Raw genomic sequence first — 21,238 nt, forward strand, 5'->3', positions numbered from 1 at the left:
GATAGCCCCAACACAGAGTATACAGGTAGAGGATGAGCTTCCTCAACATGACTAAGCAGCAGTGCTTTAGGAGGCTCAGGCTATCGTGCCAGTATGCCACACACATTTGTAGCTTGGTGGAAAAGACCTGGTGGACATGCCTTATCAGTGGCTGTCAAAGTCGCCACCACCCTCATCTTCTTCACCTCTGGCTCCTTCCTGAGATCTGCAGCAGACATTTGCAGGATCTCGCATTCGGCTGCCCACAAATGCATCACTGAGGTGACTGATGCCATGTTTCACAAGTTAGACAATTATGTAAACTTTGCCACTGATGACGCCAGTGTTACTGAGCGGGCGCTCAACTTTGCGGCTCTGGCTGGCTTTCCACAGGTGCAGGGCGTCATCAACTGCACACATGTAGCCATCAAGATACCCCTCATTACCCAGGAGTGTTTGTGAGCTGCAAGGGCTTCTACTCCCTCAACGTGCTGCTCGTCTGCAACTATAAAAAGATCATCATGCATGTGTCTGTTTCTCAGGGACCTGTCATGTCTCTTTTGTGCTGCACCAGTCCACCCTCCCTCAGCTCTTCTCACCTCCAAACTGACTTACTGGCTGGCTGCCTGGAGACAAGGGCTATCCATTGAAGACATGGCTGATGACACCCTTGAGGAGGTCAAGCAATAAGGCCAAGGAGTATTATAATGACAGCCACATGTTGACCAGATGTGTCATAGTGCAAGCAATCGGCATGATGATGACGTACTTTAGATGCCTTGACAGATCTGGAGGAGCCCTTCAGTACACCTGCCAGGGTCTCCAGAATGATTGTGTACTGTGCTCTGCACAACATAATGCAGCAGCAAGGATTGGAGCTGCAGGAGGAGCAAGGCTCAGAGTGCACAGCCTCTTCAAAGGAGTAGGAGGATTCTGAGGTGGCATATGAGGGGGAGGAGGAGGAGGATTCTGAGGTGGAGATGGAGCAGCAGCGGTGCACATTGTTGCCTGGGATGCCCGGGCTGGCCTCATAATGGACAGATTTAAATAACTTGCACCAGTTCACCTATATGGCTCCCAGATGCTGTACTAACGTTCCCACCGCCAACCTACCTTGCAGGTCCACCCATCCCTCTCTGTCTATGCACCTACTCACATCCTCATCTGACTAACCACTCCTGACACTCGCCCTCATCCTAATGCAATCACTGGAAAGTAACATCACAGAAGGAAGACATTTAGCATGGCCACGCCACTCCCTCATAGTCATTCTCTACAGATGTAACCCATCCATTCCTTACACTCATTCCATCACTTTCACTCAAAGTTCTCTTATTTCCCTCCTTGCAGGAGAAGAGAGCCACATCAACAGGGAAAGGCAGAGAACCGAAGGTGGCTCTGCAATATCACAAATTTGACTCCAGCAGAGGAGGGAGCACTGGAGATCTTAGGAGTTGCAGATCTGCTGACGGTGGGAGAGGGAGATGGAAATGGAGAGAGGGGGACTCCCAGCAACCTGGTGACAGAATTAAATCTCATACAGCCACATGGCATACAACAGTCACTCATATGGAGCCGTGATGTGTGCGACTCTACAGACAATGGAGGAGTCCATCTCCAACATGCGATGGTGACAATGTGCTGTTCCATGGAAAGGAAGGCCACGGGACGGCCTCACAATGGCCAGATTTACTTAACTTGCGCCAGTGCACCCATATGGCTCCTAGATGCTGTACTAACTTCTCCCCTCCCACAACAACACAAAGCAGTCCTTCAATGACCAAGCCATTCCTGTCACCCAAACCCACATTGTTCGAAGTTAGATAATGTCCCACCATTCACTCCAAGTGACGAAGCCACTTCCCAGGTAGCAGACAAAAATGAACAAGATGGAAAGTTGTGAAAAGAAATACATTTATGTGCATCATAAATATAAATAAAACTTAATATAAACATATTTTTATACATCCCTATGCATCTATTTACAATCTACATTAACGACTTGGAAGAAGGGACTGAGTGTAACGTAGCCAAGTTTTCTGACGATACAAAGATGGGAGGAAAAGCAATGTGTGAGGAGGACACAAAACATCTGCAAAAGGACATAGACAGGCTAAGTGAGTGGGCAAAAATTTGGCAGATGGAGTATAATGTTGGAAAGTGTGAGGTCATGCACTTTGGCAGAAAAAATCAAAGAGCAAGTTATTATTTAAATGAAGAAAGATTGCAAAGTGCCGCAGTACAGCAGGACCTGGGGATACTTGTGCATGAAACACAAAAGGATAGTATGCAGGTACAGCAAGTGATCAGGAAGGCCATTGGTATCTTGGCCTTTATTGCAAAGGGGATGGAGTATAAAAGCAGGGAAGTCTTGCTACAGCTATACAAGGTATTGGTGAGGCCACACATGGAATACTGTGTGCAGTTATGGTTTCCATATTTACAAAAGGATATACTTGCTTTGGAGGCAGTTCAGAGAAGGTTCACTAGGTTGATTCTGGGGATGAGGGGGTTGACTTATGAGGAAAAGTTGAGTAGGTTTGGCCTCTACTCATTGGAATTCAGAAGAATGAGAGGTGATCTTATAGAAACGTATAAGATTATGAGGGGGCTTGACAAAGTGGATGCAGAGAGGATGTTTCCACTGATGGGGGAGACTAGAACTTAGAAACATAGAAACATAGAAAATAGTTGCAAAAGTAGGCTATTCAGCCCTTTGAGCCCGCACCACTATTCAATGAGAGCATGGCTGATCATTCCTTCGGTACCCCTTTCCTGCTTTCTCTCCATACCCCTTGATCCCTTTAGCCGTAAGGGCCATATCTAACTCCCTCTTGAATATATCCAACGAACTGGCATCAACAACTCTCTGCAGCAGGGAATTTCACAGGTTAACAACTCGCTGAGTGAAGAAGTTTCTCCTCATCTCAGTCCTAAATGGCCTGCCCCTTATCCTAAGACTGTGTCCCCTGGTTCTGGACTTCCCCACCATCGGGAACATTCTTCCCACATCTAACCTGTCCAGTCCTGTCAGAATTTTATATGTTTCTATGAGATCCCCTTTCATCCTTCTAAACTCCAGTGAATACAGGCCCAGTCGATCCAGTCTCTCCTCATATGTCAGTCCTGCCATCCTGGGGATCAGTCTGGTGAACCTTCGCTTCACTCCCTCAATAGCAAGAACGTCCTTCCTCAGATTAGGAGACCAAAACTGAACACAATATTCCAGGTGAGGCCTCACCAAGGCCCTGTACAACTGCATTAAGACTTACCTGCTCCTATACTCAAATCCCCTAGCTATGAAGGCCAAAATACCATTTGCCTTCTTCACTGCCTGCATGCCAACTTTCAATGATTGATGAACCATGACACCCAGGTCTCGCTGCACCTCCCCTTTTCCTAATTTGCCGCCATTCAGATAATATTCTGCCTTCATGTTTTTGCCCCCAAAGTGGATAAACTCACATTTATCCACATTATACTGCATCTGCCATGTATTTGCCCACTCACCTAACCTGTACAAATCACCTTGCAGCCTCTTAGCGTCCTCCTCACCGCTCACACCGCCACCCAGTTTAGTGTCATCCGCAAACTTGGAGATATTACACTCAATTCCATCATCTAAATCAGTAATGTATATTGTAAAGAGCTGGGGTCCCAGCACTGAGCCCTGCGGCACTCCACTAGTCACTGCCTGCCATTCTGAAAAGGACCAGTTTATCCCAACTCTCTGCTTCTTGTCTGCCAACCAGTTCTCTATCCACATCAGTACATTATCCCCAATACCATGTGCTTTGATTTTGCACACCAATCTCTTGTGTGGGACCTTGTCAAAAGCCTTTTGAAAGTCCAAATACACCACATCTACTGATTCCCCCTTGTCCCCCTCTACTAGTTACATCCTCAAAAAATTCCAGAAGATTTGTCAAGCATGATTTCCCTTTCATAAATCCATGCTGACTTGGACCAATCCTGTCACTGCTTTCCAAATGCGTTGCTATTTCATCCTTAATTATTGATTCCAACTAGAGGGCATGATCTTAGAATAAGGGGCCACCCATTTAAAACAGAGATGAGGAGGAATTTCTTCTCTCCGAGGGTTGTAAATCTGTGGAATTCACTGCCTCAGAAAGCTGTGGAAGCTGGGACATTGAATAAATTTAAGACAGAAATAGACATTGTCATAAACAATAAGGGGATAAGGGGTTATGGGGAATGGGCGGGGAAGTGGAGCTGAGTCCATGATCAGGTCAGCCATGATCTTATTGAATTGCGGAGCAGGCTTGAGGTGCCATATGGCCTACTCCTGTTCCTATTTCTTATGTTCTTATGTACCTTTGAGCATCTAGGATTGTGTCCTTTTTTCGTTTATATGTGGTTCTATGAGGTGAAACCCCTGTGGCTTCAGCAGAGGTAGAGGCAGCCTGAACACTACTCTGCTTTAACTGCTTTGACACTTTTGGCGACTTCCTCTAAGTTTTGGAGCCTGTGAGGACCCCGCCAAAGACTGCTCCTCCTGCAACTGTGCAGGGGCCGACTCAGCATCTGGGGCTCTGACTGAGGGGGAGGCAATGGGGGAGAAGTGGGATTGGATTGGATTGGATTTGTTTTGATTTAGACAGGATCGTTGTATTTGATTTGATTTGATTTTGTTTGTTTTCATTTTATTTTGTTTGAGTTGATTTGAATTGACTTGTATTGATTTGTTTGGACATCAGATGAGGAAAAACGTCTTCTGTGAAGCTGTCCATCTATAAGTCTCCTAAGATTCAGGTGGGAATTTTAACTGCCGGACAGGAAAGTAGCCTTGTGAGTGGCAGCCTGTCTGGGAGTGGCAGTAGGAGGCCCAACCAATATTAACGGCCGACCTCATTAACATGCCGCTGGCCAACTCCTTGTTCATTTTGGAGAAAGGAGCGGAAAGTCGGATCCAAGTTAAGTGCTGGGACATGGGTTTTGGGGTTGATATTGGGTTAGGGGTTCGCGAAGTGATGAGAGCCTGGGGCAGGTACCTTGTACTCTCCAAATAGGTTACATAGATCCAGAGTCACCTACCTCTAGTTCTCTGAGAAGCAAAGTATCGGAAGACTGTGCTTTCCCAGGGAAGTTGGCACAGACTGTCTCTTACCATAAAATTTTCAACCAACTGGCAATACATTGCTTGTGAAACAACATATTTTTAACCTCCAGTTCCTCCTAGGCTGCAACAGGGGCCATCAGCAATATCAGTCAATCTGCAGTTCTTGCATGTGTTAAGCAGATAATTGATACCATGTTTGCAAGAGCAATTAAGTTCCTCACATTCCTCATGGACAACCCCAAACAGTGGTATAGTTCTCTGGGCTTTTCACAGATTGCAGTGCTCCCCCAAGTTCATTGTCATTCACTGCTCTCAGATCATTATGAGGGCTCCTGCAAATGAGCCCACTGCCTTCATGAACCAGAAGGGATTCCATTCCTTAATTGTGCAGCTGGTATATGATCACCACTAGTGTATTATGCAGGAGTCTGCCAAGTTGCCTGGAAGTTTACATGATGCTTTCATACTGCACCGATCCTCCATCACCAGGGACGGATGGGGGGGGAGCAGATGGAACAGTCACCCGGGGCCCAAGCCTAGAGTGTGGCACATACAAGGTTGGATTAAGAGTAAGGGTAAACAGCATTGAAATAAGTGATGTAGCAAGAGCAGAGCGAAGTCGCGAGGACTCAGGAGCATGTTATTCTTGACTTGATGTAAACAGACTCTAGATACAATTTTCTGGAGATGCATTCTCTAGAAATCGCGGGCGAAAAAAAGGAAAGAGCACCAGCTACACGATTAGCTAAACTGCTTAAACAAACTCAAGATCGTGAAGATGAAGGCCAATACGACACTGTGCTGTCAACTTCAACAACGGAACCACTAGTGGCACCGGATCGGGAGTTGGCCGAGTTGGAGCTCCAAATCCAAAAAGTTGAAGAAGATGAAAACCAACTGGTGCACACTGAGCTGAAAGAGGCACAACTTATGAGTGACACTGGGCTGTGGGGAGACAATATCTCAGAGACAGGCAAAGCCATTGGATTGCAAAAGGTAGTGAGGAGTACCAAAACTGTGATAAAGACTTCCAAAACTCTGGCGTGATTTATGCCAAGGAAGGATATCGCTGATACTGCTCGAAGTCCTTCTTCACATGTGTGTACCCACTGACAGGGGAACATGTGGAGCAAACATGGCTCTGTTATTCACCTTCAAACAGTAGAGTGCTTGCAAGATCACAGCATGAACAAGTAACCAATTTACTCATGGGTTTAATGATTGGAAGCATGGAGTTGAGCGGATTTCATCTCACGAAAACAGCCACCAGCATAGAGAAGCCATGGTAGTAATGTGTACTTGTGTGGATGGTCATATTGTCATGAACGGCAGTACTGGTGGTGCAAGGTACTAGAGCGGGCTGTCTGTGTGATAACATTTCTCTGTGAACGAGGCAGAGACAAAAACGTTGGGTTTCCGAGTAATGGTAATTATCTGGGTGTGTTGGTGGTTCTCGGAAACTACAATGCATTTCTTGCTGAACACATCCAGCGGTCCGCCAACAAAGTCAAGGGGCATACATCATACTTGTCTTCCACCACTTGTGAAGAACTGATTAGTCTGATGGGTGGCAAAGTACTTGAGATTATTATCCAGTAATTGAATTCAGCGAAGTTCTATTCAATATCTGTTGATTCAATGCCAGATGCCACACACTCAGATCAGCTGACCTTTGTCGTTCGCTCTGTTCTACCGACTGGTCCTGAGGAAAGGTTCCTAAAGTTTTTGCCGAAAATCAGACAAGGAATAGCAGAAATAATACTGACCTTTCTGGTTAAGAACGGGATTGACATACAAAATTGTTGCAGGCAATCTTATGAAAATGCTTCAAATATTAGTGGGAAATACATTGGTGTCCAAACTATTATCAAAGAGCAATGCCCATATGCGATGTTTATACCATGCACAGTGCACTCACTCAACCTTGTTGGGAAAAACAGTGGCGCATGCAGCCCAGTGATCATCAGATTTTTTGACATTGTACAAAAGTTGAACGCTTTTCTCTCTGCATCGACGTATTGCTGGCGACTGTTTTATGAAAAACTAAGGCCTTTAGAGCTATCTGTCGTCAAACAACTTTCTGCTACTCAATGGTCGGCAAGGTATGAAGCAGCGTCAGCCCTGCTCAAAGGTTACACTCCCTATATGCGAAGTGTTGGAATCCCTGGTAACTGACGTGGAACAGAAAGTTGAATGCAGAAATTAAGCTCAGTTGATACAGTGTGACGTCAAACATCCGGAAACCTCTGGACCGAGGCCGTTCCGGATTCCAGATATTTCCAGATTTCTGAACATCTTTGCCTGGGTCGAGGGAGGTAGGTAGGGTAGGGGAGTGGGAGTCGGCCGGGCCACCGGAGGTGGGGGATTGGGGTGTCGGGCAGAGGCCAGGGGAGGTCGGGCCAAGGCCGGGGTAGGTCGGGCCAAGGCCGGGAGAGGTCGGGGGCGGGGCGGGGGGGGGGGTCAGGCCAAGGCTGGGGGAGGTCGGGCCTAGGCCGGGAGAGGTCAGGCCGAGGCCGGGGGAGGTCGGGTGGGGAGGTCGGTCCGAGGCTGGGGGAGATCGGTCGGGCCACCAGAAGTCGTTGGGGGAGGTCAAGCCGAGGCTGGGGAGATCGGTCTGGCCGCCGGAGGTCTGGGGGGTCGGTCGGGGGGAGTCGGTTGGGGGGTCGGTCGGGCCGCCAGAGGACGGGAGGGTCGGTCAGAGGGGTCGGTCGGACCGCCGGAGGTCGGGGGAGTCGGTTGGAGGGAGGTTGATCAAGGGGGTCGGTCGGGTCGAGGCTGGGAGAGAAGGTCGGACAAGGCCGGGGGGAGGGGAGGGATCGGCCGAGACCAAGGAAGGTTGATCGGGCCAAGGCCGGGAGGGCCGGTCGGGCCACCGGAGGTCAGGGGGGTCGGTCAGGCTGAGAATGGTGGGGGGAGGTCAGTCGAACAGCAGGTGGTCGAGGGAGTTCAGCCAGAGGTTGGGCCGAGGTGGGGGAAGGTTGGTCGAGCCGCAGGAGGTCGGGGGAGATCGGCCGGAGATCGGGGGGTGGCCAGAGGTTGGGCCGAGGCAGGGCGAGGTCAGGCCGGAGGCCAGGGGAGGTTGGGCTGAGGCCGGGGGCGGGGGGGAGATTGGTCTGAGGCTGGGGGAGATCGGTTGGGCCGCCAGAAGTCGGGGGGATTGGTCGGGCCGCCAGAGGTCAGGGGGGTGGGTCGGGTTGAGGCCGGGTGGGGTGGGTCGGGCCGCCAGAGGTCAGGGGGGTCGGTTGCGCTGAGGATGGGGTGGGGGTGGGTCAGTCGGGCCGCCGGAGGTTGGGGGGATCGGTTGGGCCGAGGCAGAGGGTGGATGGGGGAGAGGTCAGTGGGGCCGCAGGAGGTCGAGGGAGTTCGGCCAGAGGTCGGGTTGAGGCCGGGGGAGGTTGGGTGGCCGGAGGCCGGGGAGGTCGGACCGGAGGCCGGAGGAGGTTAGGTGGCAGGAGGCCAGAGGAGATCAGATGGCTGAAGGCAGGAGGAGGTCAGGGAGGTCGGGCCGAGGCAGGGTTCGGTCAGGGGGAGGAGGTCGGGCCAAGGCTGGGGGAGATCGGTCGGGCCGCCGGAGGTCGGGGGGATCGGTCGGACTGCCAGAGGTCGGAGGGGGGTCAGTCGCAGAGGTTGGCCAGGGGGGGTCGGTCGGGCATAGGCTGGAGAGGGCGGCGGGTGGTCGGCCGAGGCCAGGGGAGATTGATTGTGCCACCGCAGGTCGGAGGGGGGTCGGTTGGGTCGCCAGAAGTCGGGGGGTCGGTCATGGGGGTCAGTCGATCAAGGCTGGGTGGGGGGGAGAGGGAGTCAGCCGAGGCCAGGTGCGGTCGGTCGGGCCTCCGGAGGTCGGGGGGATCGGTTGGGCCAAGGCCGGGGAGGGTGGGGGGATGGTCAGTCAGGCCGCAGGAGGTCAGAGGAGATTGGCCAGAGGTCGGAGGGTGGCCAGAGGTCGGGCCAAGGCAGGGGGAGGTCGGGCGGCCGGAAGCTGGGGGAGGTCGGGCCGAGGCCGGGGGAGTTCAGGCCGGCGGCTGGAGGTGGTCAGGGGAGGCTGGGGGAGGTCTGACGTACAGAGGTGGGGCCGAGGCCGGGGGAGGTCGGATGGCCGGAGGTCGGGGGAGGTCGCGCCGGAGGCCGGGAGAGATTGGGCGGCCGGAGGCCAGGGAAGGTCGGGACGAGGCCGGGGGAGGTCGGGCGGCCGAGGTGGGGAACATTTTCCGGTTTCTGGAACTCCAGATTTTGGACGTCACACCTACACTTGACAAACTGCGTGAACTGGTTTCAGCTATTCTCACTGTTATTTGGAACACAGGGCCCAAACTTGTTGAAGTCCCGCCCACAGCCGCCGAGGTTCCGCCATAAATGAAGATTTTTTCGGCGATTCCTCTGGTGCTGCCCATCTGCGGCCCACGTTCTGCCCGCCGGTAGATTGGTCGCGGAGGTTCCACCGGCGCACCGTCCTGCCGCCCGTCCATGCCAGAAGCTGGAAATCCGGCATTTTCCTGAGCAATGACCGACCAAAATCGCCCTGCCGCCCACCAGAAGGACCGCTGGCAAAGAGCTGGTCTAAACTGGCTGAGAGTCGGGCGACAGGGAGAATCGCTCAGATTGCTGCAGCGCTGCACTTCGCAGATATTGTTCAGATGCAACAGCACTATCAGTGGGACATAAATAGTGAGGTGATGGACCTTAACCCGCACAGAGAAAGTTCAGATATGTAACTCCATATGACTCTGTTGAAGGGAAGGTGTGGTAGAGGAAGCGGCAATGAGTTGAGGAAGATGGTAAAGGCTCAATGGAGATGCCCTGCAAGAGTTTTGAGACCATTTCATGTGGAACCTATTTAGTGACTGATTGTGACTGTGCAGATGGCATGAGCTTATGTCAGTTATTAAGCGAAAGTTGTAAGATGTAAAGCTATGGCAGATTGCTGCTACTGATATTGAGAACATTACATGAGGTATGGAAGACAGTAAAATAAATATAATGGACTGTAATGTAACTGATGAACATGTCATCTCAGGGGCGTCATAAAATGTGGCTTGACCTGCAAGCATTAATGTGGGCCCTGAAAGTAGTTCAAGTGACTCTCATTGAATGGCAGCCTTTCTGCATTGGTGACCCTTATTTGTCGTGTTGCGATGGCCTGATGACAGGACCCATTATACAGTGGAATCATATGTGGAGGGCAATATATTCCTAATACATCAGAACACCTGTGTGACAGCTGTGTGTTTCCCACAAGGCACCACAGATTACGTGGAAATGAGACACTGATTACAAGAGGGTGAACATTGTGACTGTATTTAAAAGTGCATATTTACAAAAGTGACATAACATACTAACATTCACGAACATCTCCACCACCAACACCCACCCTCTAACTGCTACCAACATCTTTCTTTCCCCCCCCCCTTGATGTGAGGCTCATCGTCCTCTTCTTTGTCCCGCCTTCAAGATGGCTTCCCGCAACCCTGCCCCTCCCTGCCTCTGCTTGTGCAGGTTGTGCAGGAGGACAGCCAGATCAATGCAGATGTATCCATCTTGGTGAGAAGGTAGGGGCATAACTGAAGGCACCGGCATCTCTGGCTCCTCGGGATTTGTCTGTCTTGAAGGTGTGGGGTTGGGTGCTTGCACGACCTGCCCAGAAGCCATCGCTTGCCTCATCGCCTCAGCAGACTGGGTATTGTGCTCCACTGCACGAATGAGCCGGTCCATGCTGTCAGTATGGTGCTGAGCGAGGGTAGCGGTGCTGGCAGCTATCCCAGCCATGGTCTGCAGCAGATCCCGACCTAGATCGACACTCGTCCTCGATAGCTGGACTATCTTATGAATAGCTGTGAGCCATCCTGCATCCTCAGCAGCTTGTTCGGCCCTTGTGGGTTCATGCGTCTTGGTTGGTTCAGCTCCATGACATCTGTGCCTGGCAGCACTTGCACGTGTTGCATCCGATTCAAAGCCCATGAATTCAGAGCCCGACACCGAGATTCTCCGAACAGGTGGCGCATATGGCAGGAGGCTGGTGTCATCCTCTTCCAGCTCCTCGACGTCAAGGGGCTCAAACACAGGCCCTTCGCCCTCGTCTCTCTCCTGTTCTTCGTGACTCTGGGTGGCGAAATTGGATGCGATGGATATGGGTGATCGTGAGGGGGGCGGGGGGGGGTGGAGGAAGGAGCCACTGTCTTGGGCTGGAGACAACGTCAGGGTGGGAGACATTGGGGTCACACTACTTTGAGTGCTAGAGGTGGATGGTGTGCATTGATCGGTGCTGTTCAACTCACCACCTGCAAGTAGAGGACAACATTTCAGTCTATGGGCACACCAATAATGGCCGACAAACTGAACGTTAAAACGCATTTGCCTTAACATTGCATGACCTTTCATGTCATGAGCGTTACTCACACTGGAGATTATTATAACCTTACCATGCTCTACCACGGGATCTGCATCACTCTTTGTGCTTGCACAACGGCAGTCACCCACCAATACCAAGGCATGCTCCTCCAGGCTGCTCAACTCTATCACTTCTGCTGGGCCCCATCCCGTGGCACTGAGGCTTGCTGCCTTGGATGTATTTTTCTTCAGCAGAAAGAAACTTTGCAGCCTTTATCCCCTTTGTTCATGCCACACACACACTCCCACACACACACACATCTGGGGCATAACCTTTTGGAATTGTATGGGAGGGGTCCAATAAATGTTTACTCAGTATTGCTGATGCCACCACATCGGTCCAACGTTTCCTACACTGGTCTCCATCCTGCTCAGTGTTGCCCATTGAGGACACGGCCTCACCAATCTCCCTCCAAATGCATCTGTATTAGGGTGGTGGAGGTTTACCATGACCATCCCAGGTGAGGTCTTTATACCCATGTTCCACCTCTGATACAAGCTCCTCCAATTCCTCATCATTAAACCAGGGAGCTCTAGGTCTGGTCTTGACAGTCTTCTTTGATGCTTTTTTTCCACTCATATTAAATCACATAGGAATGGCTTCTGAAAAGTTTGCAGCTCTGTATGTCCAACACTCTCCCCTCTACAACTGGCAGGTGCAAGAGAGTGATCACCATTTAAGCACATGCGCAGATGTCCCAGCAGCCTCAATCACGGCAAAACTGACGTCAGGTTGATAATAGGACTACAAAACAAAAACCCAAATCTCACGCATGCGCGGTGCAGGGCTTCCGAAGTTTTCCGATCCGAGAGGCCCTGCACCTCTCGCCCACTGACGCCGCCGCCCGCTGACGCCCACTCCCGCCCGCCGACTCCCGCTGCCTGCCACTGCCGCCCACATTACCGTGGCGAAATGACTCCTGACTGGACCCAGCGGCAACTGGCGCCAAAAAGGTAGGTGCCACCCGAGGACCGCCCCTTACAGGTCAGCAAGTTCGGACCCACAGTCTTAAAGCACTTTCACCTGACCAATGTCTCGCTTCAAGAGACCGGCTTGAATCTAAATGTCATGGTGTCCTTAATCGAGTCCCTTGTTTATTTTGTCATGACCCAGCGGATAGAGTTTGAGAACTTCGAAGACCAAGGAATTAAACTGTGTGGCCACAGTGAGCACATTTCAGTTCAGAGGCGCGTCCAAGTACGCAACAGTCGCTATGACGATGGAGGTGCTGAAAACACTGTGCTGTCACCCAAAGGAGAAACTCAAAACTGAATTGTTACTTGTCATCATTGATCAACTAATCAGTACCTTGAAATGCCGCTTTGAAGCATATAAGGAAATCAACTGTAAGTTTGGATTCCTGTCCAAGTTAGCCATTCTCTCGACTCAAGAGATCAAGCAAGCCGCAGCAAATCTTGCCCGCTCCTATCCCAAAGATCTGGAATCTATGATTAAAAGTGAATTCATCCAGTTCTCTAGCTTGGTGAAATCCTTAACAGAGCTTCAAATCTCAATTTGTGTCAAACAAACTAAGTCAGCAGAGCTGAGAATGTACCACTTCCATGCCCTCACCCAAACCTTTTCTAACGTTGAAATAGCTATTCGGATATATCTGTCGATGATGGTATCAAATTGCAGTGGTGAGTGATCCTTCTCGAAACTAAAACGCATCAAAGATGAGGTCAGGAACCAAATGGTACAAGATCGACTTAATAGTCTTTCAATCATGAGCATCAAGAGCAAAGAACTTAGAGGACTTGACTTCTCGAAAATCATTGACGAGTTTAACTGACAAAAATCTAGGAAAAGACTAATGTAATGTTATACTTGTAGTTGCCTCTGTGGAGAAAATGGAATGCAAATGACAAATGATAGTTGTCTAAAAAAATTGTGCTGTCTTGTTCTAATTTGTTGTCATTGTCAATTTAATTTCAAAATGTAAGGAGTATTTTTTTATTAAAGCGTTGTTGTTTACTGTTTATACAGGGTTTCATCAAGGTATCGGTTTGATTGTTTGGAAACATAATAAAATATTAAATGAGTGTCGTCATAGTATCAATGATAACATAACCTGAGATGTAGTCCTGACCTGACCTTGACCTGATGCATAGTCAGTATAGTGCCCTGTGACTTAGTTCACTAATCTCATTTACTGCAGGATGTGAATGGGACTGGAGGCCAATGGCCAGGGTACTGCGTCTCTGTCCATCACCAACTCTTAGATCCTGCACAGTAAGTCAGAGACTGGTTTTTTGGTGACAAAGGGCTATTCCTTGCACAACTGGCTCATGAAATATCCAAGGAACCCATACTCACTGGCCAAACTGTGCTACAACCAGATTGACAGATTGGACAGAGCCATTATTGGGTATATTCATGTCAGAGATCAATAGGATTTTGGATACTAAGTGAAGCATGGGATATAATGATCGGGCAGGAAAGTGGAGTTGAGGTCGAAGATCAGCCATTATCTTAGTGAATGGCAGAGCAGGCTCGAAGGGCTGAATGGCCTACTCCTGCTCTTAATTCTTATGTTATTATAAAGCAGACCATTGAAGTGCTCAGTAAATGCTTCCACTGCCTGAACAGGTTAGGGTTCCTCCAATACAGCCCAAACAGAGAATGACATGTCATATTGGTTTTCTGCATGTTGCATGACTTTGCTCTGCAACAGGACAACATATGAAGGCATGAATGGATGAAGACCTTCAAACAGATGACAAAGCCAACACAGATGACATTGAGGACGGGTACCAACACCATCTAGCAGCTAGAGCTCTTCGGCAGCAACTCATTGAAGAGTACTGTATCTAAACATTCCCTTTCCCCTCCCCCTATTAACAATCCTGAACACCACCTCTCCAGTCCTTCCAATCTCCAATAAACTACTTCTGCCCAAAATAACCAACATTGATATTCAGGTCACCAGCTCATCCAGGAACATTATGGCTTACATAAATGCCATCAAATTAGTTAGCACCCAAGTTTTCGCTGATAATGGCTTTCTTAAGTGATCTTTTTCCTACTCTAGTGTTCCTACAAAATGCTTCCCTAGTGGCTCTCACACGAGAGCTGCAAGGGTGCTGTGGCTCAGATGAGGTTTCTTGAGATGCTCATGATTGCCGACTTCTAGGAGCTCAGGCCTTAGAGTGCCCAGCTGTAGACTGCAGCATCTCGATGGCTACTTTGGCAGTCTATCCCAGCTGGCTTCCTGGTACCAGAGGTGGTATTAATTGAAGGGGTGGTGAAGGGTATGAATATTGCTGTCATCCTGAGAGAGGGTAACATGTTCCATTCCTATTGCATTCCCTGCTATGGGGCTGTGGCTCAGAACTCCCACTGATCTGCAGGAGAGAAGACTATAGGTCATTCATAACATGAGTGAAGCCCCTATCTATTCAGTCCTATCTGTCTGATGTGGAGGAGATGTTAAAGCACAAAGCTTGCATGCTGCCAGGCTGAGCATCCCTGAGAGATGCAATGGCTGGTCTCAGAGATTCCTGCAAGGAAGTCCCAACTGCAGTGTCTGCTTGAATGCAATGTTGATATCATGCTCCAGAATCCCATTAACAGTCTGGTTGGTAGCGGACACACTCTCTGACATAATGTGCTAGCTCCCAGGCAGGTAGTCCAATACATTGACCAATTGCGAGTGCATATGAAACATTTTTCTTTTGAAGGCTGGGCCTCTTCAACAGAGCTAGGACCCAATCTTGCCCTCCTGCAAACCCTTTCTCGAACTGTCCTTCCCATTTTTACCTTCTCTTGCTCACTTATGCTGAATAAATTACCTTGTGCAGGCCCCTCCAATTCACTGTCGATACCACCTCAGGTACTGATCACTGATTGCGATTTTTTGAGGAAAGATAAAAGAAAAGGGCAATAGCCAAGCATTCTGCTGCACGTGGCCTTTAGCCTAGCCATCTCAAACATTTCATCTTCTCCCGCTACTAATTATGTTGATGACAGCATCTTTCATTGGAGTGAGGAATTTCAACATGGCTGCACCTCCCTGGTTCTTGCAGTATCTCTTTGCTTTCTTGCCAGCTTGTCCTGCAAGAGGAGCGGGAGTAGCTTTGTGTGAAAGGGTTCTGAAGACTAGACCAATTAGTAGTGACAGGTTCCTTGCTTGGAAGGACATTAGTGAACCAGTTGCATTGGGGTGGATTTTGCGATCTGCGGCGAACGAACGGTGACAGCCATTCATTACACTTACAGTTGCCCATAGATTTTTCAATGGGCTTTTTTAATGGAACTTGTAGTGAATAGAAAGCCACTTCAGCACAGTGCCCTCTATAGGGCATCTGGAACCAGTGTGAACAGGAAAAGCAACTGTGTAGCTCCTTAATCAATCAGATTGAAGAATTTTTATAGAGCTGTGCAGAGCCTGAACCAGGAAGTTTCAGTTAAGAATAGTTAATTCAATGTAAAATCATGTACAGAAGGCAAAATAAAGAGAGGGAAAGAAAGATAGGATTAAGAGAGAGAGATAAAAGAGAAAGAAAAAGCAAAAAAAGTATTAGCATATTTTTTACTTTTTAAAATCTCCAACAATAATTAAACCCTGAAGGAATGAGACTCTACACTTTAAAAGTTAATTTTCAGTGCCAGAGAGGTTGTTTTGGTAGTAATTAAGACATAGCATGCTGTTAAAAATTTATTTACACTGGCATGGACAAGCCCTAACTTTTTCTGACAAGTTTAGTGTGTATCTATCACATAAGTACAGCAACTTCATGCCATTCAATGCCAAGTCTCTTAGCGAGATATTGCTGTAGCAAAGCTTCTGGAGGAGTAGGGCAACTCGGGCAGCAACTTCCTGATTTCCATTTGTATGGTCTCCAGAAATTCCTGTCCGATTTACACTTTAATAACTGTGAGTGCTGATAGTCTCACCGTTGTATCTACTGTAAAATCAGTGCCAGTATTTTACTTTGATGCTATTGAGATAAAATGTGTATGCTGTCAATTGACAACAGTAAGTTTTTTTTTCAAAAGGTTCATGGAGTGGTGTGGGGAAGCTCATCATAGCATTATGAAGTGAAGCAGAGTACCGTTTAGCTCATCCCGCCCTGCTAGAATAATACAAGAGAAATGGCAGATATCCTTCATTCATTTCCTTCATACACATTTTTGTAATAGTTCTAAGAGTAGTGCCAAAGTAAGAGATACTGCAGGCAGAGATTTCTCATTATTTGAAGTTATTAATTTCACATTTTAAACAAGATTATGAGTAAATCTAACCATCATCATCAACGTTTTAAAATGGGATTTTGGCTCTTCAGGTATGAAAATGCAATAAATAGAAAAATATATCAATATAACTATAATTGCAGAAAAATATATCAACAAACAGACATTATTACAACAGAATTAGAGAACTGGACCACTGGAAATAAATGAATAGAAAAATCCTAAGATCTCTACACAATGGTGCAGATTTTTCCCATTTGGTTTGCCAGAAATACTCAGACCTGGACAAATGTAATAAACTAGACATCATTACTGAGTCCTTTCACTCAATTATTTCATGTTATAGTTTTGCTTCGGCAAAATAAATATTTACAGAAAGCTTTTCTTATGTTCGAGGATAGACTTGGTAACAAACATCTTGTGTGAGAGTGGAAATCTGGCCCGAAGCATCAGTCACCACACAATAGTAGGACCAGAAGTTTCTCAACAGCTGCATTTTTCCATATCAGTATAAAGCAAACGTTCAATTTTGTTCACAGTCGGATGAATAAGACCAGTTGGAACCAGTCATCTCTTGTTATCTCAGCTAATGTGGCAGAATAACAGAACTTAATTAGTGGCGTCAGTTGCTGCTGTAAGTGGACAAACTACACTACACAGTCTCTTTGTGATCAGTAGACCATACTCAAATAGTCTACAACAAAATTATAAGATAAGAGAGGTTTATGCCAACTATCAATTTTGTCCCTTTGCTATACAAATTGCATCGTTCAAATTCCTTAGGCAAGATTTTTATCTTGCTTTTACCATTAACTTTAAGTAGATTTTAAAAGACTCAAATAAATATTTCAATTATAATTTGACTCTGCTGGTGCACTTGTACTTGCCAATACTGATGCTTACTGGAATGAGAAGAATGATCACATATAACACTGGAGGTTTAAAGGGTCATTACATCCTTTCCCTTGCTATCATAACCACCGCTACCAACAAAAGCGAGTAAAAGGAAAAAAAGCACAATATGAGCGACAGGGAGGGTTGGGTTATTGGGTACTTATGTTTCAGCAGTATAAGAATAAATAACAACACAGAACACTCCACTTGGCTAAGGCCTGCATATTGCTGAAGATTTTTTTAAATGTGTCATTCACATATTGTATTTTGAGTGCCCATCCCAACTACAGTTGCAATACAAAGATTGTCCAATCCTACTGATCAGAAGATTAAAATTGTATTATTTGTTTGCATATCGTAAGTTGCATTTGCCTCATGCATTTTTAATGCGTTCTTGGAATGTGAGCATTAAGAGTCAACCAAGTAGTGTAAGATTGGAGTCACATGTATAAACCGTGGGCTGAGTCTCAAAAAAATGCTTTTCTGTACTCCCTTCTGTGGAAATACTTCATATTCACACCAATATTAATTTAGGGACCACTTATTAGAAAATAGGCGGGAATCTCATCAAAACCCAGAGTGATGACGTAATTGCGAGTTACTTAAATGACCAATCACAACTGCTGCATTTGTCAGTACCGTAAAATCAGCCAACCATAATCTCTGTACTAGACCAATTAGAGTCAGTGACTGCATGCACCAAAACAATGGCAGGAACCAAAGGCAACATCATTTGTTTTTCGGACTCTAGCTGGATAACATTTTTCATGAGTGTTCATCAATGGTAATTTACTGGAACTAGAGAAGCTAAAATTGCACAGAATGCCATCGAAAGTTTAGATCTGGAGCTGGTTATCGCACCAGAAAGACTCGCAACAATCCCACATTCGATTGGATATCATCAGCAGTGCTATATGCATTTCACTGATAAATTCAAGATCGACAGAGCCAAGTACAAGCAAGAAAGGGAAAATCAGAACTATGAACGTGAGTACACGTGATTTTACGGTATTTCCTATGAAACTGTGTCAGTCAACAAATGCTTATATCCAACTTTCGTTCCTTAGTTCAATGGTTATGCCATTTGACACGTTTCATTTCGTGGGCCTGCTTCAGCCCCATATACTTATTTCTGTGTAGACTGACTGACTCTAAACTTCCCACTCTGGTCAAAACATTACCTCACCATTATTTTGACAGCAAAATCTGGCCCATCAATTTTAAAGTGAATGGCAAATATATATTGTCACATGATGATATCAACGAATTAATAAAGAAGAAAGAAAGGCTTCAATTTATTTAGCACCTTATGATGTTGTCAAGGCAGCAAAAAGTGCTTCATACAATGCTTTTGCAGAGTGGAGTGACTGTTGTTATGCTGGCAAACATGGCATTAGGTTTGTATTTCCTTTCAAATCCATATCAAATTGCATCAGAATTTCTTCTGAGTGCAAACGCTTGTTTTCCCACAATAATTTTCCATGTTGTTCTTATTTCTCACAGGGATTCTCCTCAATACCCACATGCCTGCCGGCAACTCATTACAGTGATCCTGTTTCTCAAAGTGACTAACTGCAATGCACCTGTTTCTCCCAGTATCTCGCTGAGGCTCTTCTTTCATTCACCATGACATCCCTATTATTCACAGGGATGTGTTGTGGTGGTCTTCCTTCTCATTAAATTCCATTGAGAGTTCCAGCGATTCGGCAATCGCAAATTGTTCTTTTAGAATCAGAGATTTATTGCGATTCACTGAAACACACTTGTTTCTTATTGTGAGGCAATATGACTCTTGGCAGTACTCCCATTTGTTAGAGTAATTCTTTGTTCATTTGCATTGCGTGTTTTTCACACTGATTCTGACAGAGTGCTGTTGCCTCCAGCAACAACTCACTTCAATGTCTTTGTTTCCCACAATCCCTCAGGATACTATTTCCATTTCCTGCAGCATGCACTGTGCTCCTTCAGGTTCTCACAGTGATTAACCAAGATGTTCTGATTCCAAAAAGTGACTCACCACCTTCATGTTATGTATTTTGCCAATGTTAACAACATAAAAAGTTGAAAGCTTTGTACCAATTATCTCAATTATCAATCTCTATATAGTAGCATTTCTGTTTCTAATTCACTTTTCCTGTGTTAAAGAAGACATTTAGGTCAAATTACTTTGTGATAACATAATACACACATCAGGAGATTCTATTTAAAAAATTTAAATTATAGGGCTCAATTTTCCCCAAAGCTTTTTTTTGGCGTACTTGAAGAGTTACGCCCATTTTTTGGGGGCCCAAGTATACCCCAAAAGAATGTTTTAAGTTTCCCCGTTGAATTTCTTCATTTTGGCGCAGCCTAACCTGTTCTTTAGTTTTGGGGGTGAAGCCTTCATCTGTGCCAAAAAGATTGGGTTGCCACGGTGACCAGGGACACAATGCGAGCTGAAGCTGCAAAGTGAAACATACAGCCAGCTCCCAACACATTGAAACACCATGGCATCAACTTAAAAACACATTAAAACACATTGCATCAACTTATAAAAACACGTTAAAACACATTGCATCAACTTAAAAATACATTAAAACACATTGCATCAACTTAAAAACACATTAAAATATACTGCAGCAACTTACCTGCAATTATTAAAGCCAGTACCGCTCCCCGCTCCTAGCCCTGGCCGAAGGGCTTGCCGGTCTGCTTGCCTAGCCCGCCCCGAGCCCTTGCCAGTGCCGGTCCAGTTTCCCCCCCCACCCCAACTCCAGCCCCGAGTGCCTTCCCGGTCTCAGTCCTCCACCCCTAGCCCTGGCCGAAGGGCTTGCCAGTCCATTCCCCCGCCTGACCCTGGCCCCGAGTGCCTTGCCAGTCCGCTCACCTTCCCCTAGCCCAGGCCGAATGGCCTCCCGGTCCTCTCCCCCGCCCCATCCCAAGCCGAGTGGCCTCCCGTTCCACTCCCCCGTCCTTATCTCAGGCCAAATAGCTTCCTCCCGGTCCCCGCACTTAACTATACCCGAAAGGCTTCTCCCCATCCCCTCTCTCCTCCCCCCTACCCCACCTCTCTCTCCCACACCACCTCTCTCTCCCTCTTTCGCTTACCTTTCCTACTGCTGCTGTCCGGGCATCTGCTGCACTTACTTGCGCCGATTTCCTTACCTGCGCCGATTTCTTTAACTCTCCAGAAGGTTTTTCTACAGAGGCCACATACACTGGCCTAAGCAGAACTGGAGTAATTCTCAGCTGGCCAAACTTCCCTAAATGGCCAGAATTGGCGTGGGTGGCAGGTTACGCCAACTTTGGCTGAAAAAAAAACTTACCTAAAAAAATCGTAACTAACTGAGTTTAGCTGGTGCAAATTGATTGGGGAAACTGTGGTTTTCTAACTTAGGCCAAAAAAAGCAGCCTGCTCCAAAAAATGGCGCAAATCACTGGGGAAAATTGAGAACCATAGTTTCTTTAGACCAGTTTAATATGGGCCAGATTTTCGTCTTTCAGGTTTTTTTCGGCGAAAACGGTAGCGATATGTGAAAATTAACATTTACTTGCTTTACCGTTTTTAGGCCGAACTTTCAGGTTTTACATCTGCGCCATCGGTAAGGGGGGCGTTGCATAAGGAGTCACGGCGCAAAAACACGAGTTTCACCAAATTTAGTCCGGGGCCAGGAGTGCTGCGAGAGAGGCCTTGGGATGGGGGATGGGGGGTAAATAGCAAAAAAGAT

At 47.2% G+C, this 21,238-nt stretch overlaps 1 protein-coding gene across 1 annotated transcript in view; it reads right to left on the minus strand.

Moving 5' to 3' along the window:
* Positions 1 to 10,477: 10,477 nt before the first annotated feature.
* The window catches only part of LOC139230071 (uncharacterized), a 33,532-nt gene continuing 22,771 nt past the window's right edge, over positions 10,478 to 21,238 (minus strand). The window contains exon 2 of the mRNA XM_070861866.1: positions 10,478 to 11,334. Coding sequence (XP_070717967.1) covers positions 10,478 to 11,266 — 789 coding nt within the window. The 5' untranslated portion in view covers positions 11,267 to 11,334. The remainder of the gene's footprint in view (positions 11,335 to 21,238) is intronic.

This window comes from Pristiophorus japonicus, chromosome 2 (assembly GCF_044704955.1).
Source record: "Pristiophorus japonicus isolate sPriJap1 chromosome 2, sPriJap1.hap1, whole genome shotgun sequence".
Classification (NCBI taxonomy): Eukaryota; Metazoa; Chordata; class Chondrichthyes; family Pristiophoridae; genus Pristiophorus; species Pristiophorus japonicus.